Below are 21,740 nucleotides of genomic sequence, written 5' to 3'. Positions count from 1 at the left end.
AATGTAGTTGAACTGGAGGCATGCATTGCACAACACATTTGGAACATGACCCCCGAGACACACTGATCTGTTGTGGAACATGCTGTTTCTCTATTTCAACTTGTTGCAGAAAATGGTGGACAGCATACTGAACAGTCTCGCATCAGTCTTGTGACAATTAGAAATCAATGCCATTTTGCTTTTTATATTGTTTTTGGTCCCAGGGCGGTTAAAAACCCACTTTCCCCATGCAGCATGGTAAGATCTTGCCATGGTGGATGGGCTTTGCTACCTAACAGTGCCACAACTGCTGATGGCTTAACTTGCGCAGTCACACACACTGAACAGTACAGATGGTGTAATGTGCAACTCAAACCACAGCCGTCATATTGCAATTCATCTGCCATATGTAGCCAACCCCATTTATTTTAAGACACTTACAGTGCTATATATTGGTAAAATTTTCATGAATTTTCCCCCCGTGACATCCCCCTGTCAGTTCGTGTGATGAACGGCAGCATGCTCTAAATGTAGAAAATGCTAGATGATGTGGATGAGTACGAAAAACAATACTGTAATGTTTGAGCCAGCATTAGCTGGACACAGTCACAGCAATTAAATATCTAGGTGTAGCGCTGCAATGCAGTATTAAATGGAATGAGCATGTGAGGTTGGTAGTAGGGAAGGGAAATGCTCGACTTCATTTTATTGGGAGAATTTTGGGAAAATGCAGCTCATCCATAAAGGGGACAATGTACACGACACTAATGTGACCCATTCTTGAATGCTGTTCAAATATGTCAGATTAAAAGAAAACATGGAAGCAATTCAGAAGCATGCTGCTAGATTTGTTATATGCAGGTTCGACCAGTTAGCAAGTATTACAGACATGCTTTGTGAACACACATAGGAATTCCTTGAAGAAAGATGATCCTCTTTTTTGCAAGGCATTATTATGGAAATTTAGACAACTGGAATTTGAGGTCGACTGCAGAATGATTCTACTGCCACAAATGCACATTTCGTGTAAGGACCACAAAGATAAGATGTGAGAAATTGGGACTCGTATGGAGGTTTTTATAGTCATCTTTCCCTTGCTCTGTTAGTAAGTGGAACAGGAAAGAAAATGACGTGTAGTAGTAGCAGCAGCAGCAGCAGCAGCAGCAGCAGTAGTAGTAGTAGTAGTAGTAGTAGCAGCAGCAGCAGCAGCAGGAACAGGAGGAGAGTAGTATAAGGTACCTTCCGCCATGCACGGTATGATGGTTTGCAGAGTATCTACATAGATGTGAATGTAGATGTAGAAATGTGTTTCATTTCTCTTGACCTTCATACATTACAATGTCTTTTCTTGGTATGTAAATGCAATTTAGAGACTGAAATGTTACGTTACCCACTATCAACCCCCGTGTACTGGAAAATGAATGCTTAGCAGAAAGATTTTCATTTCCAACCCATAATTTAAAGATGTCACTCATATTCCTTGAAATATCAGTGATCTGTGTTTTACTCAATTCACAATGCACTGCTATATCTTGTACACTTGAGATTTTCTTCCCTCACAGATGTTGAAGATTTCAACTTTTTCCTGTAAAGTCAGTAAGATGGTATATTCCATAATCCTAATGATTACCTTTGTTAATGGTCTATAGTGTATTTCTGTGTTACCAAGAAGTGTCACAGGATTTTACTTTATCTCGTTAGCAAGCGAATATCTGACATTCAGATGATTCTTAGCATGATAATGTGTATTGACAGATGCAACCATTGCAATAATTCTGTATGTATAGCAATGTTACCCCCCCCCCCCCCCCCCCCATGCACCATGGCCCTTGCCGTTGGTGGGGAGGCTTGTGTGCCTCAGCGATACAGATAGCCGTACCGTAGGTACAACCACAACGGAGGGGTATCTGTTGAGAGGCCAGACAAACGTGTGGTTCCTGAAGAGGGGCAGCAGCCTTTTCAGTAGTTGCAAGGGGAACAGTCTGGATGACTGACTGATCTGGCCTTGTAACAATAACCAAAATGGCCTTGCTGTGCTGGTACTGCGAACAGCTGAAAGCAAGGGGAAACTACAGCCGTAATTTTTCCCGAGGGCATGCAGCTTTACTGTATGATTAAATGATGATGGCGTCCTCTTGGGTAAAATATTCTGGAGGTAAAATAGTCCCCCATTCGGATCTCCGGGCGGGGACTACTCAAGAGGACGTCGTTATCAGGAGAAAGAAAACTGGCGTTCTACGGATCGGAGCGTGGAATGTCAGATCACTTAATCGGGCAGGCAGGTTAGAAAATTTAAAAAGGGAAATGGATAGGTTAAAGTTAGATATAGTAGGAATTAGTGAAGTTCGGTGGCAGGAGGAACAAGACTTCTGGTCAGGTGACTACAGGGTTATAAACACAAAGTCAAATAGGGGTAATGCAGGAGTAGGTTTAATAATGAATAGGAAAATAGGAATGCGGGTAAGCTACTACAAACAGCATAGTGAACGCATAATTGTGGCCAAGATAGATACGCAGCCCACACCTACTACAGTAGTACAAGTTTATATGCCAACTAGCTCTGCAGATGACGAAGAAATTGAAGAAATGTATGATGAAATAAAAGGAATTATTCAGATAGTGAAGGGAGACGAAAATTTAATAGTCATGGGTGACTGGAATTCGAGTGTAGGAAAAGGGAGAGAAGGAAACGTAGTAGGTGAATATGGATTGGGGCTAAGAAATGAAAGAGGAAGCCGCCTGGTAGAAGTTTAAGAATCATGATAGAAGGTTGTATACATGGAAGAACCCTGGAGATACTAAAAGGTATCAGATAGATTATATAATGGTAAGACAGAGATTTAGGAACCAGGTTTTAAATTGTAAGACATTTCCAGGGGCAGATGTGGACTCTGACCACAATCTATTGGTTATGACCTGTAGATTAAAACTGAAGAAACTGCAAAAAGGTGGGAATTTAAGGAGATGGGACCTGGATAAACTGAAGGAACCAGAGGTTGCACAGAGTTTCAGGAAGAGCATAAGGGAACAATTGACAGGAATGGGGGAAAGAAATACAGTAGAAGAAGAATGGGTAGCTTTGAGGGATGAAGTAGTGAAGGCAGCAGAGGATCAAGTAGGTAAAAAGACGAGGGCTAGTAGAAATCCTTGGGTAACAGAAGAAATATTGAATTTAATTGATGAAAGGAGAAAATATAAAAATGCAGTAAATGAAGCAGGCAAAAAGGATTACAAACGTCTTAAAAATGAGATCGACAGGAAGTGCAAAATGGCTAAGCAGGGATGGCTAGAGGACAAATGCAAGGATGTAGAGGCTTATGTCAATAGGGGTAAGATAGATACTGCCTACAGGAAAATTAAAGAGACCTTTGGAGATAAGAGAACCACTTGTATGAACATCAAGAGCTCAGATGGAAACCCAGTTCTAAGCAAAGAAGGGAAGGCAGAAAGGTGGAAGGAGTATATAGAGGGTCTATACAAGGGCGATGTACTTGAGGACAATACTATGGAAATGGAAGAGGATGTAGATGAAGATGAAATGGGAGATACGATACTGCGTGAAGAGTTTGACAGAGGACTGAAAGACCTGAGTCGAAACAAGGCCCCTGGAGTAGACAACATTCCATTGGAACTACTGATGGCCTTGGGAGAGCCAGTCCTGACAAAACTCTACCATCTGGTGAGCAAGATGTATGAAACAGGCGAAATACCCTCAGACTTCAAGAAGAATATAATAATTCCAATCCCAAAGAAAGCAGGTGTTGACAGATGTGAAAATTACCGAACAATCAGTTTAATAAGCCACAGCTGCAAAATACTAACACGAATTCTTTACAGACGAATGGAAAAACTAGTAGAAGCCGACCTCGTGGAAGATCAGTTTGGATTCCGTAGAAATACTGGAACACGTGAGGCAATACTGACCTTACGACTTATCTTAGAAGAAAGATTAAGGAAAGGCAAACCTACGTTTCTAGCATTTGTAGACTTAGAGAAAGCTTTTGACAATGTTGACTGGAATACTCTCTTTCAAATTCTAAAGGTGGCAGGGGTAAAATACAGGGAGCGAAAGGTCATTTACAATTTGTACAGAAACCAGATGGCAGTTATAAGAGTCGAGGGACATGAAAGGGAAGCAGTGGTTGGGAAGGGAGTGGGACAGGGTTGTAGCCTCTCCCCGATGTTATTCAATCTGTATATTGAGCAAGCAGTAAAGGAAACAAAAGAAAAATTCGGAGTAGGTATTAAAATCCATGGAGAAGAAATAAAAACTTTGAGGTTCGCCGATGACATTGTAATTCTGTCAGAGACAGCAAAGGACTTGGAAGAGCAGTTGAACGGAATGGACAGTGTCTTGAAAGGAGGATATAAGATGAACATCAACAAAAGCAAAACGAGGATAATGGAATGTAGTCGAATTAAGTCGGGTGATGTTGAGGGTATTAGATTAGGAAATGAGACACTTAAAGTAGTAAAGGAGTTTTGCTATTTGGGGAGCAAAATAACTGATGATGGTCGAAGTAGAGAGGATATAAAATGTAGACTGGCAATGGCAAGGAAAGCGTTTCTGAAGAAGAGAAATTTGTTAACATCGAGTATAGATTTAAGTGTCAGGAAGTCATTTCTGAAAGTATTTGTATGGAGTGTAGCCATGTATGGAAGTGAAACATGGACGGTAAATAGTTTGGACAAGAAGAGAATAGAAGCTTTTGAAATGTGGTGCTACAGAAGAATGCTGAAGATTAGATGGGTAGATCACATAACTAATGAGGAAGTATTGAATAGGATTGGGGAGAAGAGAAGTTTGTGGCACAACTTGACCAGAAGAAGGGATCGGTTGGTAGGACATGTTCTGAGGCATCAAGGGATCACCAATTTAGTATTGGAGGGCAGCGTGGAGGGTAAAAATCGTAGGGGGAGACCAAGAGATGAATACACTAAGCAGATTCAGAAGGATGTAGGATGCAGTAGGTACTGGGAGATGAAGAAGCTTGCACAGGATAGAGTAGCATGGAGAGCTGCATCAAACCAGTCTCAGGACTGAAGACCACAACAACAACAGCAATGTCACAGTACACAAATACATTGAGGGTAGGATGCGGTAGAGTTAGTGTGTGTGTGTGTGTGTGTGTGTGTGTGTGTGTGTGTGTGTTTCCAGAAAAAGAGAGGATGCATATGCAAGCACACTTGTGCCACATATCAGTCCACTAAAGGTGAGTGGCTGTCTTTCCCTTATTTTATGTATTGTTCCATACAAGAATTTGCATTATTGTTAAACAAGTGCTCTGACAATAATTAGCAACAGTGTCCATGCGTTATACATTTACAGAACAGTTACCAAATGCTATAATAATCTCAGTACTGCATTTTAAAGCCAGTTTTAATATGCACATACAAGTATGTTTGTCTTCTACTGCTCCATCTGGCAAACAAAGAATGAACTTACAAAATAAATTTTGCTTGTAAGAATAATCTTGCGAACTGTTGGCATACATGTTAAAACTCAAACATGTGCCAACATTAATAACTAACTGTCAATAAATAGAACAGTTTACAAAATATAACAAATCAAAAAACTTGCCCGACATCCACAAGAGGTGGCTTGTCTCTTCCTCTACGATAGCACAGGTAAACTTCAGGACTGCGTAAGCTTCCATGATTCAAGTCTGCTGAGAAACCTGTGAACAGATTTGAAGGTATATGTATCCAGTAATTCAATTTGTGCAGCTATTAATTCTGTTTCTTATAATGACAAAAATAAAACTGCTCTTGACTGCCATGGGGAAAGCTAATTCCAGACTGAGTTTTACCGGAATTATCCTCAGGTTGTTCACTCACAATAAAGACTACTTACAAAGCATTCATTCAACCTTTAGTGCTCAAGGAGTTTTGGTATATCCCCCCCCCCTCCCCCACCAAAAAAAGTAGCATCAGGTATGACACAGCAAAGTGTGAGTACAACTGTTACCAGTCTCTATTCTAGAAATTTTCATATTTTAAGCTATAATTTCCAGAGTCCGAGAAAGAAATTGTTTGACTTTGAAGTTGCAGTCAATGATGCCAATATTGACTGTATACACAATATGGAGCACTCACTGGTGCAGAGATTTTGAACTGGGTATTGTTAATATTAATCATTATAATCTGGAGAGTCAGTTTTGTAGACATGATGTCAAAAGTGCAGGAGTTTGTACTTTTCTTAAATCTGACATGGAATTAAAAAAAGGGTGTGAGGTAGATGAAGCACTGAGTACTGAAAAGAGTTTTGAAGCTGCTGCTGTTCAATAGCAAGGTGACATGAGTAATATAACAAATATGGCACTGTATAAAGCACCTTGTGAGGACTTAGAAACCTTCTTTAATAAGGTGGAGTCTCTGGTGAATATTATGTTTAATGAAAAAGCTACAATAATTGTCTGTGAGGACTTCAACATAAATCTCGTGAATTATTCTACACCAAAAAACTGTTTCTTAATGTGTTGCACAGTTCCAGCATGTTCCCTTTCATAAACAGCCCACAAGAATAACAAATACCATCACAAATCTTACAGACAACATATGTTCAAATGTGGACAACACAGAGATAGAAAATATTTATTTATTTATTGCTTATTTAGCCTAACCGGGACCCAAGGGCCTCTCTTCCACCTGGCCAGGAACAACACATACTGGTACCAAATATATCACAAACCTTTCAAAACAACAACAATAAGAAGAAATAAAAAGAAGAAGAAGAAAAAGAAGAATAGTGGTAAAGGGCCCTTAGAATGGTATAGGTTAACTTAATGCACCTGAAGCCATGTTTAGTATTATTAAAGGCATGTTTAGTATTATCAGAAGTGTAAGGGATAAAGAAAGAGGAGAATATTGAAATTACAACGACACTGCCCTTAAGGAAAGAACAGAATATAAATAGAGAGCTCTGCCAACACGCTGTAGAGAAAAGTTGTGGGGGAGAGGAACTGGTGAGAGTGAGCTGCACAGACATTGGGAGATATGGCTATTGTGATGAAAGGTGTACCATTAGCTGTGTTTTGAAGTTTGAAAGGGGTTTAATTTCTTATATTTTGAGGAAAATTGTTCCAAAATTGTGTTCCTGATATAGAAAGGATATTACTTTGATGAGAATGAGTGTAGTAGTATACGAGTGTACGCAAATAAGAGGGAGTGCAATGACTGAAAAGAGAATAGAGCAAATAAAGTATGATAGTCTCTCTACTTATCAGCATACACCTGTAGCAGTTGTTCGTCGGCAAGAGTCATATGGTCAAAAAAGCATATATCACTACTGTATTGTACAAAAGCATTAATTGCCAGTTCTGGCCTGTGTGAGTTTTTGTACGAAAGTCCTTGGAGAATATCTAGTAATGGGAGTATTAGACTTTCTAAGAGCTTTTCTAAGCTCAAAAGGAAATGATTTTTATATTTCAGTAGAGAGTGATGTGATGCTGACACCTTACAGACTGCAGTTTTGTGTTCAATCTAGTCTAAGTGATGTTCTAGAATTATCCTTAAGTTCTTTGCAGAAGAAAAAAAGGTTATTTCTGTGCAATTCAGCATTAATTGTGGAAGAGATTCTCTGAACTGAGGGGTAATAAGTCTTTTGTGGGTGACTAAGATTGCTTGAATTTTAGATGGGTTAAGTTTCAAACCCATGTTCTGTGCCTGCTCTGGTAGGGCAAGTAAATCAGCATTTACTTGCTGGATAGTTGTGGACAGGTTTGTTGGACTTGCACTTACATCATATAAATGAAGGCCGTAAATGTATAGATGATATCTGCATTGGGAGAGTATAGTTGTATACAATTAACATACAATTAGAAGAGTATCTAAAAAGCACTTAATAGTTGCATGTTATTCCAGTTCATCCATCACTTTTATATGAACAGTCTTCATGCTACAATTTTGCCAGAAACCAGACTGCTATTCATCTAAAATGCCATAAGATATTAAATAATTAGTAAGCTGTTTGTGAACTTTGTATTCCAAAGCCTTGGACAATGTTGGCAGAATGTAAATGGGCCCGACTTCATACTGACCTAAGGCTATCTGATCATAATGGTCTCATCCTTACAATTCCAGCTATGTCTATAAAAGAAAGGAATGTACTTCTATTTAAAGAAAAAAATTTTCTATGGAAAATTGTATTTTTTGTTGAAGGTCTAAGTAATGAATCCTGGTTGGAAGTGTTTTCACAGTCAAGTACTAACAATGCCTATGATGCTTCTCTTCAATATTCAGGGACAAGTCTGACTAATCAGAGCCCATTCATGTCAGGTCTCTAAATCTAGTTGCTGGATTATATCAGACATTAAGTTTTTTTGTAGGACTTTAAAAAATGCTCAGTTCTCAAATTAAATGATCTAAAGAACCCCAGTTTATGGCATAGGTACAGACATTCAAGAAAATATATCGGCTGGTAACTGCAAATGAAAAACTACTTAAAAACTATAGTACAATAAGAATGTTTGGCAATAAATCAAAATCAATATAGGATACTGTAAAAAGCAAAAGAGGGAAAATATATGAAGAGCAGAAAATTACACTAACAATGTTGGTAATACCACTATTGGCAAAGAAATATCTGCCAAGTTACGTACAAGATTACTTTGTAAATGTTTGCCAAACACCCAGCTTAAATTTAGCAAAATAGGGTAAACTTAGGTACTGTATATCTGCACATGGCATGAGTTGCATTCCAACTAGTGAACATGAGGTAGTGAAGGAGATTAAAAGCCTCAAATGCAAACTGTCAGACAATATAGATGATGTACAGGTGTCATTTACAACACATAACTGCTTCACAAACTGCAAAGCCCTTGGCTCACATTGTTAATTTATCATTCACTGAGTGTTTTCCCACAGAATAAAAATCTTGCAAGCGATACCTTTATTCGAGAGTGGTAATAGGCATACAGTTGAAAACAATAGACCCATTTCACTCTTACTGGCAGTCTCTAAAGCAATTAAGAGATTAATTAAACAAAAAACCAACAGGAAATTAAACAACCACAGTCCACTGAATAATAAACATCACGGCTTTCAAGCAGATAGAAGTACAGAAACAGTGATCATGGATTACACAGATGAAATACTGAGAAACTTGGATAAAACAATATTGTTGTAGGTTCAAATGGCTCTGAGCACTGTGGGACTTAACATCTATGGTCATCAGTCCCCTAGAACTTAGAACTACTTAAACCTAACTAACCTAAGGACATCACACAACACCCAGTCATCACGAGGCAGAGAAAATCCCTGACCCCACCGGGAATCGAACCCGGGCGTGGGAAGCGAGAACGCTACCGCACAACCATGAGCTGCGGACAGTGTTGTAGGAATTAAGGGGATACACAAGGGTAGAATTTACTTTACTAGGCATAATTTTTTAATGGATTAAAATGTTCCTTAGAGAGAGTGTTTTTAAGATTTATTCACATAAAGTGTGCCATAAATATTAAAATATGTTAAAACTGCTGTTTACTGCATGGTAGTCCGGTGCATCAAAGAGCTCGAATACAACTGATGTAATACTATAATAGTTACTGATGACATAGGGGTTCTGTTAGCTTCGGATGGTGTCACAGTGAATATTAGTATCAACTAAAATACTATTCTCAACAAGATTTCTCTTCATAACAATTCATTTACGGTAAACAGTCTGAAAGCACATGCTTTTCTCATTTCTGCATAACATGTCATTTCACTTGTCTTTTATATGAAGTAAAATGTGAGTACTTGAAAATAACAAGCAAATGTATAGAAAATTTCAAAAAGTACTCTTAATTGTGCAAAAAATGCTTCAACTGGTAAGCAGAAGCCAGTAAATCAATATTAATTTCAAGATAAGTGTGTTTCGACATTGGTGAAAAAAAGGCTAACTGGGTGGTGCCACCATTGACGACTGAAGGTCTGTTCAATTTCAATATTAAAAAACATGAGTTCAAACTTATAAATGCTTTTTTAACAACATTTTTCAAGTTTGTGGGAGCTATAACTCATAAAACATACATGTAATTACAGTATACATTTTTGTAACTGGCAAGTCAACAATTTTTCTATTGTAGTAAGCAGGAATTTTGCAATATATTTCAATTCAGATTTTCGGTGCTCGTTCTTATAGCAACTGTTTTGTCAAAAAATAGACTCTTATTTCAGAGTGCCACCATTTTGTTAAAAACAATTTTTTTAAATATCCCTACCTACTATGTTAGCCAATATTGTCAGTTTCAAGCAGTTTCTGAAATTTTGTTCTAGGACGAAAATTGCGGCATTCAATGTCGCACCAAGCTCCCTCACATTCCACGAAGGCTTTCCTTCGATGTCATGTAGTGTCCTCTGTATGCAAGTGTTTTACTTAAAAGAAAACATAATACAATTTAAGGGTGTAAAATAAAGATCTAGATTCAGTTCTGTAATTTGTTTGTTATTTTATTTTTAAAAATCATGATTATTGGTTTCAAAATCAAGTGTCATCAATAATTTACATCTTCCTAGAGCATTTATTCTGTTACTCATGAAACACTTTTTGCAATGTTGGAAGTAAAGGGGCTAAAATGGGTTGAAAACAAGTGGTTTCAATTATATTTGCATAGCAGATCAGAGATTATGGAACTCACATCAGCTCATTCTAATCATAAAGTCATATTATTATCTGATGCAAAGAAAATGTACTGCAAGGTAGCCTGCTCTTTATTTATATAAATGACAAACACATCTCAGAAACTGCAGCTGAGTTGACATTTGCAGATGACACTAGTGTAATAGTGAGCAATATTAAGGAATCTTTGTCCACAACAACTCATCAAGTCCTCAACTCCTTCAACAGGCTGCTGACCCTTCACTCACTCACTCACTCACACACACACACACACACACACACACACACACACACACACACACAATTGAAAAGCTGAATCAATATTGATCAAGACTTAAACTGGAAAGACCTTGTAACCAAACTCTCCTCGAGACTCAGTCTGCATGTTTTGCTCTGAGAATTATTTCTAAATTTTGCTCTTCAGATGGTGCTAGAATGGCTCATTTGGTTACTGCCAGTCCTTTGTAGCTTATGGAATAGTTTTCTGGGGTAAAGTTAATGGATGATTAAATGAAATTTTTACATTACAGAAAACGGCTGCTTGAATCTTGTCACATACACTATGTAATCAAAAGTATCCGGACACCCCCAAAAACATACATTTTTCATATTAGGTGCATTGTGCTGCCACCTATTGCCAGGTACTCCATATCAGTGACCTCAACAGCCATCATGAGAGAGCAGAATAGGGCGCTCCGCAGAACTCACAGGTTTTGAATGTGGTCAGGTGATTGGGTATCACTTGTATCATACGTCTGTACGCGAGATTTTCACACTCCTAAACATCCCAAACATCCACTTTTTCCAATGTGATAGTGAAGTGGAAACATGAAGGAACATGTACAGCACAAAAGCGTAGAGGCTGACCTCATCTGTTGACCGACAGAGACCGCTGACAGTTCAAGAGAGTCGTAATGTGTAATAGGCAGACATCTATCCAGACCATCACACAGGAATTCCAAACTGCAACAGGATCCACTGCAAGTACTATGATAGTTAGGTGGGAGGTGGGAAAATTTGGATTTCGTGTTCAAGCGGCTGTTCATAAGCCACACATCATGCTGGTAAATGCCAAATGACGCCTCGGTATTAATTTCAAGATTAGTATTTCGACATCGGTGAAAAAAAGGCTAACTAGGTGGTGCTGTCATTACCGGCTGAAGGTCTGTTCAAATTCAATATTAAAAAACATAAATTGAAAATGTTGTGTGGGGGTGACAATTCATGGTACACAATGTGATCATCTGATGGAAGGGTGTGGGTATGGTGAATGTCCTGTGAACGTCATCTGCCAGTGTGTGCAGTGCCAACAGTAAAATTTGGATGCAGTGGTGTTATGGTGTGGTTGTGTTTTTCGTGGAAGGGGCTTGCACCCCTTATTGTTTTGTGTGGCACTATCACAGCACAGGCCCACACTGAGGTTTCGAGCACCTTCTGGCTTCCCAATGTTGAAGACCAATTCAGGGATGGCGATTGCATAATGCATGGCACTGTAGTTACACGACCATAACATCCCTGTAATGGACTGGCCTGCACAGAGTCCTGACCTGAATCCTATAGAACATCTTTGGGGTGTTTTGGAATGCCGGCCTCGCGCCAGGCCACACCGACCAACATCTTGATACCTCTCCTCAGTGCAGCAATCCATGAAGAATGGACTGCCGTTCCCCATGAAACCTTCCAGCATCTGACTGAATATGTGCCTGCGAGAGCGGAAGCTGTCATTAAGGCCAAGGGTGGGCCAACACCATACTGAATTGCAGCATTACCAATGGAGGGTGCTACAAACTTTTAAGTCATTTAGAGATACTTTTGATTATATAGTGTAGCTATGCTATGGCTCACTGCAAGCCCTTATTTAAAAAGTTGTGTTTGTTTACTGTATCCTCCTTGTGCCTCTACAAATGTGTGTTGATGACAATAACTAGACTCAGCGGCCTACTAACCAACTGCGATTAAAACAGTTACAATACTTGTAACTGTGAATCCCTGTTTACAGAATAAGTAAGATTGGCATTGAGCCACTTTGGTGTCATTATTTATAATGCACTTCCAAATTCCATAAAGAGATTGGGGAAGGAAACTACTTTTAGAGCAGTTTAAATTAGTTCTTTTTTAGAAGTGTTTCTACAATGTAAGTGAATACAGTAGCTTACAGGAATACTAGGCCCTCATTTATTGTTGAGTTCTTTTGAGTCTGTTAACTGATGTCCCATCTATGCTGTATTTGTCTTTGCAAAATAATGTTTCTGCTGTTGGTTTTCTGTTTCCCTTGTTTCAGATGCTGTGCAACACACCTCAGAGAAGGAATCTGGTATTGGATTGGTTGTGATGGATATAGTTGCAGCACATTTGTGTGTGTTATATGTTTCAGCACGGTTAAATAGCATGTTCATGTGTTTTTATTTCTTCAGAAGTGTTTTACATCAAGGTTTCACATTCTAGTTACATCACTGATTTACTTCTAGTGCATGTTGCAAACTTAATGCTGACCATGTATTTGTATTCCCCTTCCAATTTCATGTACAGAGAGAGAGAGAGAGAGAGAGAGAGAGAGAGAGAGAGAGAGAGAGTGGCTATGTCAGTCTTTATGCCCTAGACTCGCATTCAGGAGGAGACAGGTTTATTCCCCATCCAGCCATCCTAATAGGGGTTTTCTAAAGTTGCTGAGGTAAATGCTGGGATGGTCCCATTTACTATTCAATGGCAGACTTCCTGCCCTATCCTCACCTAATCCTATCCTACTTGATTTTCGTTTTATATATGTATGTATTACTTCTGTAATATCTGACATATTTGACACTGTTGCTCTGTATGGTCTAAGGATGAGTAAATAAATAATATCAATATCAATGATGATGATGATGATAATAATAATAATAATAATAATAATAATAATAATAAATAACCATATCTAAGTATTGTTCTTTGGTCTCAGACTGTTACAAATTTGAATTATGGAGAGAGCGAGAGAGGGGGGGAGGGGGGGGGGAGGGGGAAGGGAGGGAGGGAGGGAGACTGAGTGTGTGTGGGGGGGGGGGGGATTCAGAGAAGTACTGCACGATTCATCATGGGTTTGTTTAATGCGGAATCATTATAAGCCTACTTAACAAAAATCCAAGGGGATATGGTATAAGAAAGACACTCGCTATGCATTTTGTTTTTATTTCTGAAAAACCTCATCAGTTGAAATGTTCTACTGATTGCACACGTTTGGTTGGTACCTGTGTGGATTACACCACAAACAGAATCTTGCGATTGGCGTGTAGCACATTGACTTATGAGACAAGCCCTGCCTCCTCTTACCAGAGCTACCAGCTTATGACTTAGAAAAGAAACAAACATATAATGGTTTAATGTATTGTAGAAGTGATATGAGAGATGGAGAGCAGGTAGAACAACATGATTTAATTTGCAACATATGAGCCTACAAAAAAATAAGGAAACAAACACAAGAATTAAAATATTATATTCCCCATACATCAGAGATACTGAGTCGCAGATAGCACAAAAAGACTGTCGCAAATAAAGCTATCAGCCAGTAAGGCGTCGGTCGAAATTAGACGACAGACACACAGATATATACATACATACTCTCACAAATGCAACTCACACATACATGACTGCAGTCTCAGGCAACTGAGGCCACAATGCAAGCTGTAGCACCAGTGCATGATGGGAGTAGTGACTGGGTGGGGGAAAGGAGGAGGCTAGAGTGGGGGGAGGGAGGGAAAGTAGGGTAGGGGTGGCGGACAGTGATGTGCTGTTGGGGAGTGCATACGGATGAGGTAGAAGGAGGGTAGGACAGTTATGTGCAGTTGGGAGGTTAGACGGAGGGCAGCAGAGAGGTGAGGAGGGGCGGGGGATAGTGGAAAAGGAGAGAAGAAAAAATACTGGTTGCAATGGTGGAATGAGGGCTGTGTAGTGCTGGAATAGGAACAGAGAAAAGGGGATAGATGGGAGAGGACAATGACTAATGAATGTTGAGGCCAGGACGGTTATGGGAATGTAGGCTGTATTGCAGGGTAAGTTCCCACTAGCGCAATTCAGAAAAGCTGGTGTTGGAGGGAAGGATCTATACGGCACAGGTTGTGAAGCAGTCAGTGAAATGAAGGATGTCATGTTTGGCAGTGTGCTCAGCAATAGGATAGTCCACTTGCTTCTTGGTCGCAGTTTGTCAGTTACTATTCATGCGGACAGGCAGCTTGTTGGTTGTCGTGCCCACATAGAATGTAGTACAGTGGTTGCAGCTTAGCTTGTAGATCACATGATCGGTTTCACAGGTAGCCCTGCCTTTGATGAGATAGGTGATGTTTGTGATTGGACTAGAATAGGTGGTGGCGGGAGGATGTATGGGACAGGTCTTGCACCTATGTCTATTACAGGGGTATGAGACATGAGATAAGGGGTTGGGAGCAGGGGTTGTGTAGAGTTGGACAAGTATATTGTATAGGTTATGTAGATGGTGGACTACTACTGTGGTAGGGATGGGAAGGATAGTGGACAGGACACTTCTCATTTCAGGGCACGATGAGAGATAGTCAAAACTCTCACGGAGAATGTAATTTAGTTGCTCCAGTCCTGGATCGTACTGAGTTACACAGGGAATTCTCCACTGTGGTTGGATGGTGGGACTTTGGAGGTGGTGAGAGACTGAAAAGATAAGGCAGGGAAAATTTGTTTTTGTACAAAGTTGGGAGGATAATTATGGTTCGTTTTTGTATGCTGTTTGCTAAGCCATTTGGAAATTGTTTGGGACAGTTGATGGGCCATGAGTCAGTCATCGAATGCCCCGGTGTTTTCATTGGACTCTGGGGCTACCTCTGAGGCCCTACATGTGGTAGCCGTTTGTGTTTTGCCAATGTTCAATGTGAACGAGTGGCAGGTTGAATTTCAGATAGACACAAGAGTGAATCAGCCTCATTAATTTGGATACGTAGAGGATCTTGTGGTGCCCAGAAATGAATTGGATACTTCATCAGGATGTGTCTTACAGTAAACAGTGCATTCTCTTGCAAGAGCAATTCTCCATGTCTGAGCCTTACAAGAATGTGGAATGGCACCTTACATTGTTTGTGGTCAACTCACCATCGGTGCAAAATATCTTTGGGCTCGATACCTTTACCATTTTCAGCTTTCAGGTCATGGACAAAGTGCATTTAGCGTCTCAGTCCAACCCTGTGACTGATTTGAACTTCTTACTTGGTGCTATAGTCCATTGTTCGACAGTATCTTTGGTACCGCAGAAAATTTAAAGACGTGTTCTCTTAAGCTGTTGGCAGTCCCAAAATTGTCACCTCCACCCCATTCCATTCGTCATGCACAACAAGGTAAAGACTGACTTGTTCCTTTGACAGGACAAGAATGTCATTTCGCCTACTTCACTGAGACAGTGGACCACTCCTATGGTGGCAATTCAGAAGCCTGACAGCACCGTGCGCCTTTGCGCAATTTTAAACAGACAGTCAATGCATGATGTGTCGCAGATTCTTATCCAAATCCATGGCATGCAGACTTGTTGGTGAAGTTGTCAGGGGGAGGGCTTACCTGCGGTTGCCATTGGATGCAGTTTCTTGGACTTTCTTGGTCCTCAAGACACCCTTCGCACTTTATCAGTTTAATAGCTTGTCTTTTAGAATCTCGCCTGCATTGGGAATTTAACAATGATATTTGAAACTGTTGGTTCAAGACATTCCCTATTGTGTCAATTCCCTTAATGACACCTGGGTCATGGGGCCTAATCGGGAAGAGCATTTATGGAAACGACAGCTGGTTTTCCAGCGCCTCCTGGATAATGGCCTTTGTTGAAAGCTGGGAAAGTGCAATTGTTCTACCCAGAGGAGCAATTTTTAAGTCATGTGTTCAGTAAAGACAGTCTCATCCCAATGGAAGGCCCCTTTCAAGGCCATTGTCAACCTACCAGTGCCCAAGAACCTGAAGGAGACACGGTCGTTTTTTGCTAATATTTCATATTATGCTCAGTTCACTCCCCAGGCCAGCTTCTTAACTGGCTTAACCAGAAGGGCGTTAAGCTTATCTGGTCTGCAAATTGTAAACTGGCTTTTCAGTCTCTCAAGAAGCATAAGTGCTCTGCTCCCTGCCTGACTTCTTTTATGCCAGATAAGCCTTTGACTCCGGTCTGTGATGCATCCCAGTATGGCACTGGTTCTGTCCTGCCCATCAGAACCGAGACAGCATTGTACAGTCCATTGCTTACGCTTTGAAGACACTATCTGCTTCACAACAAAACTACTCACTGGTGGAAAAGGAGGCACTACCTATTATTATCGGGGTCAAAAAGTTCCACATCTTGCTGTATGGGGCGAGGTTCCTTCTCATCACTGACCACAAGCCGTTGGTTTCCTTATTTGGCCCTCATTCCAAACTGCTGGATAGGACTGCCCATTGGTTGCAGCAGTGGCCCTCCCTCTCAGTAAGTATTCTTACGACATTTGGTAATGCTCCACTGACCAGCATGCCAATGCTGATCCATATTTGCAGCTAAGGGTGGGACCTGGTCCAGAGTTCGAGTGGCAAGAAGCTCTTGTGTTCACACCAGATGTTGCTTTGCGGCAAACCGTGTTGGATTTTCTGTTGACAGCATGAGAGGTCGCGACCGCCATGGCGGCCGACTCGCTTTTCTGGAAAATCATTCCAGTGGTGCTGGTGGGTGGGCTGGAGTGCGTCTCTTCAAGTGTGGCTCCAGCATGGCATATATTTTTTCTCCTCTATACTTCATTCAAAGGTGTCCAGGGATGCTTGCCACAGAGGACCAGTGCCGACAAGTGATTACCCCCCAGTGTTGTGTCCTTGCATTTGCAGTTGTTGCATGCATTGCACTGGGGTATGTCTCAGATAAAGGCATTGGTGTGATATCACAACTACTGGCAAAAAAATCGATAGTGATATGGACATTTATGTCTTGTGGGTGATGGCTTAAACAGTTTTGCCTATTAGACCTATATAGGTTTAGTGGATATGGACCGCCATTTTATGTATGGTACTTTTTATAAGGTTCCAGTGACAAACTGAACAGTACTACAGTCTGAGATCAAGGTTAGGGTCAAGGGTGATAGTTTGGATGAAAGTTGGGGAAGCTAACAAACGAGTCACAATAAAAAGCTGTTTTTGTCAATTTTTATGGTGACAGAATAAGCTATAGCATAGCCCACAGCTTAGGATTGCTTGTCAGGTGATGATTTGGTTTGGAATTATTGAAGCCAACAAATGTGTCATGGCTACCTTTCATTTTATAAATAGGCCTACTACATACTCAATAGTTACATTAACATGTGTGATCAAAACCCCAATTTTCCCCACAGGTTGTTTCTAAGTTTTAAATATATCAGACAACATTAACAACAAGAACCCCATTAGTTTGTTGGATTTTATTTTGTTAATTTTTTGTGCTGTTAGTGATGTCAACCTCTGACCATTTCTTAAAGCTTGTATCACAGTCACTTTAATGAGGTCATCGGTTGATTGGCATGGTATCGCGTTGTTAACTAATCTCTGAAACAGATTAATCACTTGCAACATTCATTGTTACAATATGTATATCTGAGATAATCATCATATATAACACAGAATAATAAAAGAGATGTGGATCACGGCTCACTAGTTGCTGCATCATTTATCTCAACTGTTTTTCATGGAAATCTGTTTCATGTAAAGTACATATTAGTAGTAGTAAATATTTATTTCAATATACCTTACCTACAGTAGACTAATATACAGTTTTTAGAATATAACCATAATAATTGTGCATTGTTTTCATTGATGATTATTTAATGATACAGATTACCCTTAGTGATATGTATCTGAAAGTGTCAATGTAGAATATGATTCCAGTATAGTCAAGAATCTAACAAAGAAAGCAGCCTTTTGTTCAGTAAGAGTTACGTACTTCCCCTATCTTGCATGTTTCATAATTGATGGTCAGTTTTGTTGTTGTTATCATCTTTTTTGTTGTTTTTGTAATCAACTTTGGTGTGAAGACTGGTTTAACGCAGTGCTCAATGCTATTCTGTCCTAGGCAAGTCCTTATTTGTGCATAACTACTGCGACCTACATCCATTTGAACCTACTTACTGCCATCAAGCCTCTATCTCCCTTTACGATTTGTACCCCTCAACACTTCTTCAGTTAACTATTTATCAGTGTTAACTATTTCTTAATGTTCCTTAAGCTATTGATTCTTTAGTATGACTATGATACAAATTTCATTTCTCCCTGATTCGACTCAGTACCTCTTCATTATTTACATCATCTAACCATTTAACCTTAGGCTTTCTTCTGTAGAAACACATTTCAAAAGCTTCTATCCTCTTTTTGTTCTTTGCCAATGCATCTATGAATGTTCTGTTAACAGATATATAGGTCTATTTTCTGTCAGCGTAATAAAATGTGTGTGTTGCTTCAGTCATCATTTTATTAAAAACTAATGTAAAGCAATATCAGTGAATATAGTAAGGAATATAATATACAAAACATATGACTTGTCTATCCCCTTATATTTTCTTTTAAATTGTACAGTGTAAGTTGATTTACTTCCACAAACAAGTCTACTTCTCTAGTGGCCCCTATTCAGTTATAAATCTTGCAATTGTGTAAGCCAATCGATGAGTGCATTGCGCCAACAGTGTCACATACTTGTTATAACAGGAACATGTCATATTCCGCAATACAAGAAATCAAGTCATAACAGCGACTGGATTGTGAGTACAGTGTGTTCAAAGACAGTTTCAACTATTAGTCAAGAATGGAAAAAGAAGAACTTTCTAACAAGGATGCTGAGGAGTCAAATGCAGTGGTTTCTCAAAACAGAATCTGTCAGATAATCCACAAAATTGTTGTAAAGTTTTTCTCAATTGATAACTGAGCTAGGGCCTATACTGTAAATCAGGAAGTCCCTACAACCACAATTTTTTGGAAGAGAGTGGAGAGGCCAATTGTACTATCCCATACAAACCTGTTAAAGGTCAGTTATTGTAGTTGTTTACAATAGCTTACAGGGGTCACTATGCTTTCTCTGTGGACAGTATCCCAATAATATATACAGTACATGTGGAATCACGTACATACTCTCTATCAAATATATGGTTAATAATTTGCAATATTTAATAATTTCAGGAGTGTATGAAATACTTGTTGTTGGTTCTAGGGGGCCTTAATAGGTATTTGCTTCAACATCTCAAACAACTATCATACATATCTCAAGTACAGCGCGTTGCCTTGGCAATGTTTGTTATCAGATGCCTTTCAAAAGCATACAAAAAGTGCACCTGGAAGGATGATCCCTTTCCTTTACAAATCTAATGTTAAGTTTGGTTTACAAGCCAATTTGTAAGTTACCTGTTGGTGTTCTGCTCAGGACAGTATATTCTGGTGGCACACTTTCTCCAAGGGTTGGAAAATATACAGTGATATCTGTTATTGGTGGCTGATTGTAGTTCGATTTCAGATGTGCACTGTCATGAGAAAATTCCTCCAATGGCTCAGGATTTTCAGGTAACCCGGCTACCACGAAGTAATCGGCAATTCTTTTCTCATCCATCGTTATTCAATAAAACAATAAAATTAAGTACAACACTGATTTAAACGTTCAGTACAGCAGAAAAAAACACTTATCACATATGAGTTTTTTAGAAGCATAACTTCAGGCACTTGATTATCATAGTTTTTTTGAGTGGGAACACACAAACAAACGGCACGGACTATAAAAGTTAATTTACACCTTTCCTTTGCGCACAAACGTTACGCCATGGTTATAACTTCAACGAAAACACATTCGAGTGTGGAGGTTATGTCATCTCTTCCTTCCTTGTCTCGTAAAGTTACGCATGATAGTTCTCCGTTCCTGCTTTTGCGCGCTGCTGACAAATCCAGCGCTTCGTGTGTACGAACTACATGTGCATTGCATGCGTCAATTAACGAAGAACATCGGCGATTCTATTTTCTTCACTCATCCACAAAACATCACAAACTAATGAAATCCACGGGATAACATGATAGTCGTGCATTTTGCTATTTTTTTTTCAACGCTGTACAACGACCCCGATCTCATGTCATTCCACAATTATTGTGTTGACGAAACATCAACTGTCGCAGTAACTTCTTGCGCTTCAGCAAAATGATTTCATCTCTGCCACTGCTGCCATGTTGACTTCACCAAGGTCGTGACAAGCGAATGAGTCAATAGCCGCTAAATTTAAAATTCGTTTTCCCTACACAGAGTCTCAGCGCTTGTTTTCACCGTAAGGTAACAGATGCAAACAACCAAACATACTTATTGAGAGGTGAGGACACAAAACATGGTCACAGTTTTAAACTACAAAAAATGACTGAAAGAATAATAATAAGAGAATAAAGTAGTAGTCGGTCTCATGGTAAACAGCTATTGGGCATTCTTACTGTGCCAAGTGAGTACCGGTACGTCTATCCCATCAATATGTGGTACACATCAGGGAAAACGTTACTATGTATTTCACCAATAATTCTACACATAATCATGGAACAGCATTTACCCACGGAAACAAACAAAAAACCAAAAATAATATATCAGGTAGCAAAAATGAATAACAAATCGCCAAAGTAAATGAAAGAGACTATTAAAATTCATCTGTTTAAAAAGGTAGCCAAACTATTCTGTATACTGAATCCGCAAACTAAGTTGACACTCAGCGCTGTGAATGTTGGGGCGACCATAAAGGCATGTACAGTCGCTCCCATAAGACAACACGCCGAGTGCCAACTTTGCTCGTATAATAAGCAATGCATACTACGCAATTCTACTATTACTATACTACTACTTCTGCTAATTAAAGATTACTAAGAGGACTCAAAAGTAGTGGGTAGTAATGAGAGTTGATAACTACAACACGCAGTTGCATTTCAGTACATGATCGCACTTGCTACTTTGACAAGAAAATCGTGTATCAATATGTAACATTCATGATAATTGTGTCTTGTCATTCTTCTGTGTTCAACATCTCACTCATCATGCGAGAAGATGCCCCAGTTTTCCATATGTGCAGGCATGAGTCAACTTTGTGAAGGGTTGGGGGGGGGGGGGGGGGCACATAAACATCTTAACAGTCCAGGAATCACCATTGAGTGTCCTTTAATGCAAAGTATGCTGTATATAATGAGTTGGCTGGAA

At 39.6% G+C, this 21,740-nt stretch overlaps 1 protein-coding gene across 3 annotated transcripts in view; it reads right to left on the bottom strand.

Moving 5' to 3' along the window:
• Window positions 1-20,733, bottom strand: part of LOC126094477 (DENN domain-containing protein Crag) — a 322,685-nt gene extending 301,952 nt beyond the window's left edge. For 2 of the 3 annotated variants that reach the window (XM_049908869.1, XM_049908871.1), the window contains exons 1-2: window positions 19,934-20,732; window positions 5,561-5,657 (exon numbers count right to left, since the gene is read on the bottom strand). In XM_049908869.1, coding sequence (XP_049764826.1) covers window positions 5,561-5,657; window positions 19,934-20,135 — 299 coding nt within the window. In that variant the 5' untranslated portion in view covers window positions 20,136-20,732. Of the gene's footprint in view, window positions 1-5,560; window positions 5,658-19,933 lie in introns of all 3 variants that reach the window. The other variant, XM_049908870.1, reaches the window with a different exon arrangement.
• Window positions 20,734-21,740: the final 1,007 nt, after the last annotated feature.

Source organism: Schistocerca cancellata, chromosome 8 (genome assembly GCF_023864275.1).
Source record: "Schistocerca cancellata isolate TAMUIC-IGC-003103 chromosome 8, iqSchCanc2.1, whole genome shotgun sequence".
Taxonomy (NCBI): Eukaryota; Metazoa; Arthropoda; class Insecta; order Orthoptera; family Acrididae; genus Schistocerca; species Schistocerca cancellata.
Note: the sequence above shows the minus strand (reverse complement) of the source record. Positions and strands in the feature narration are given on the sequence as shown.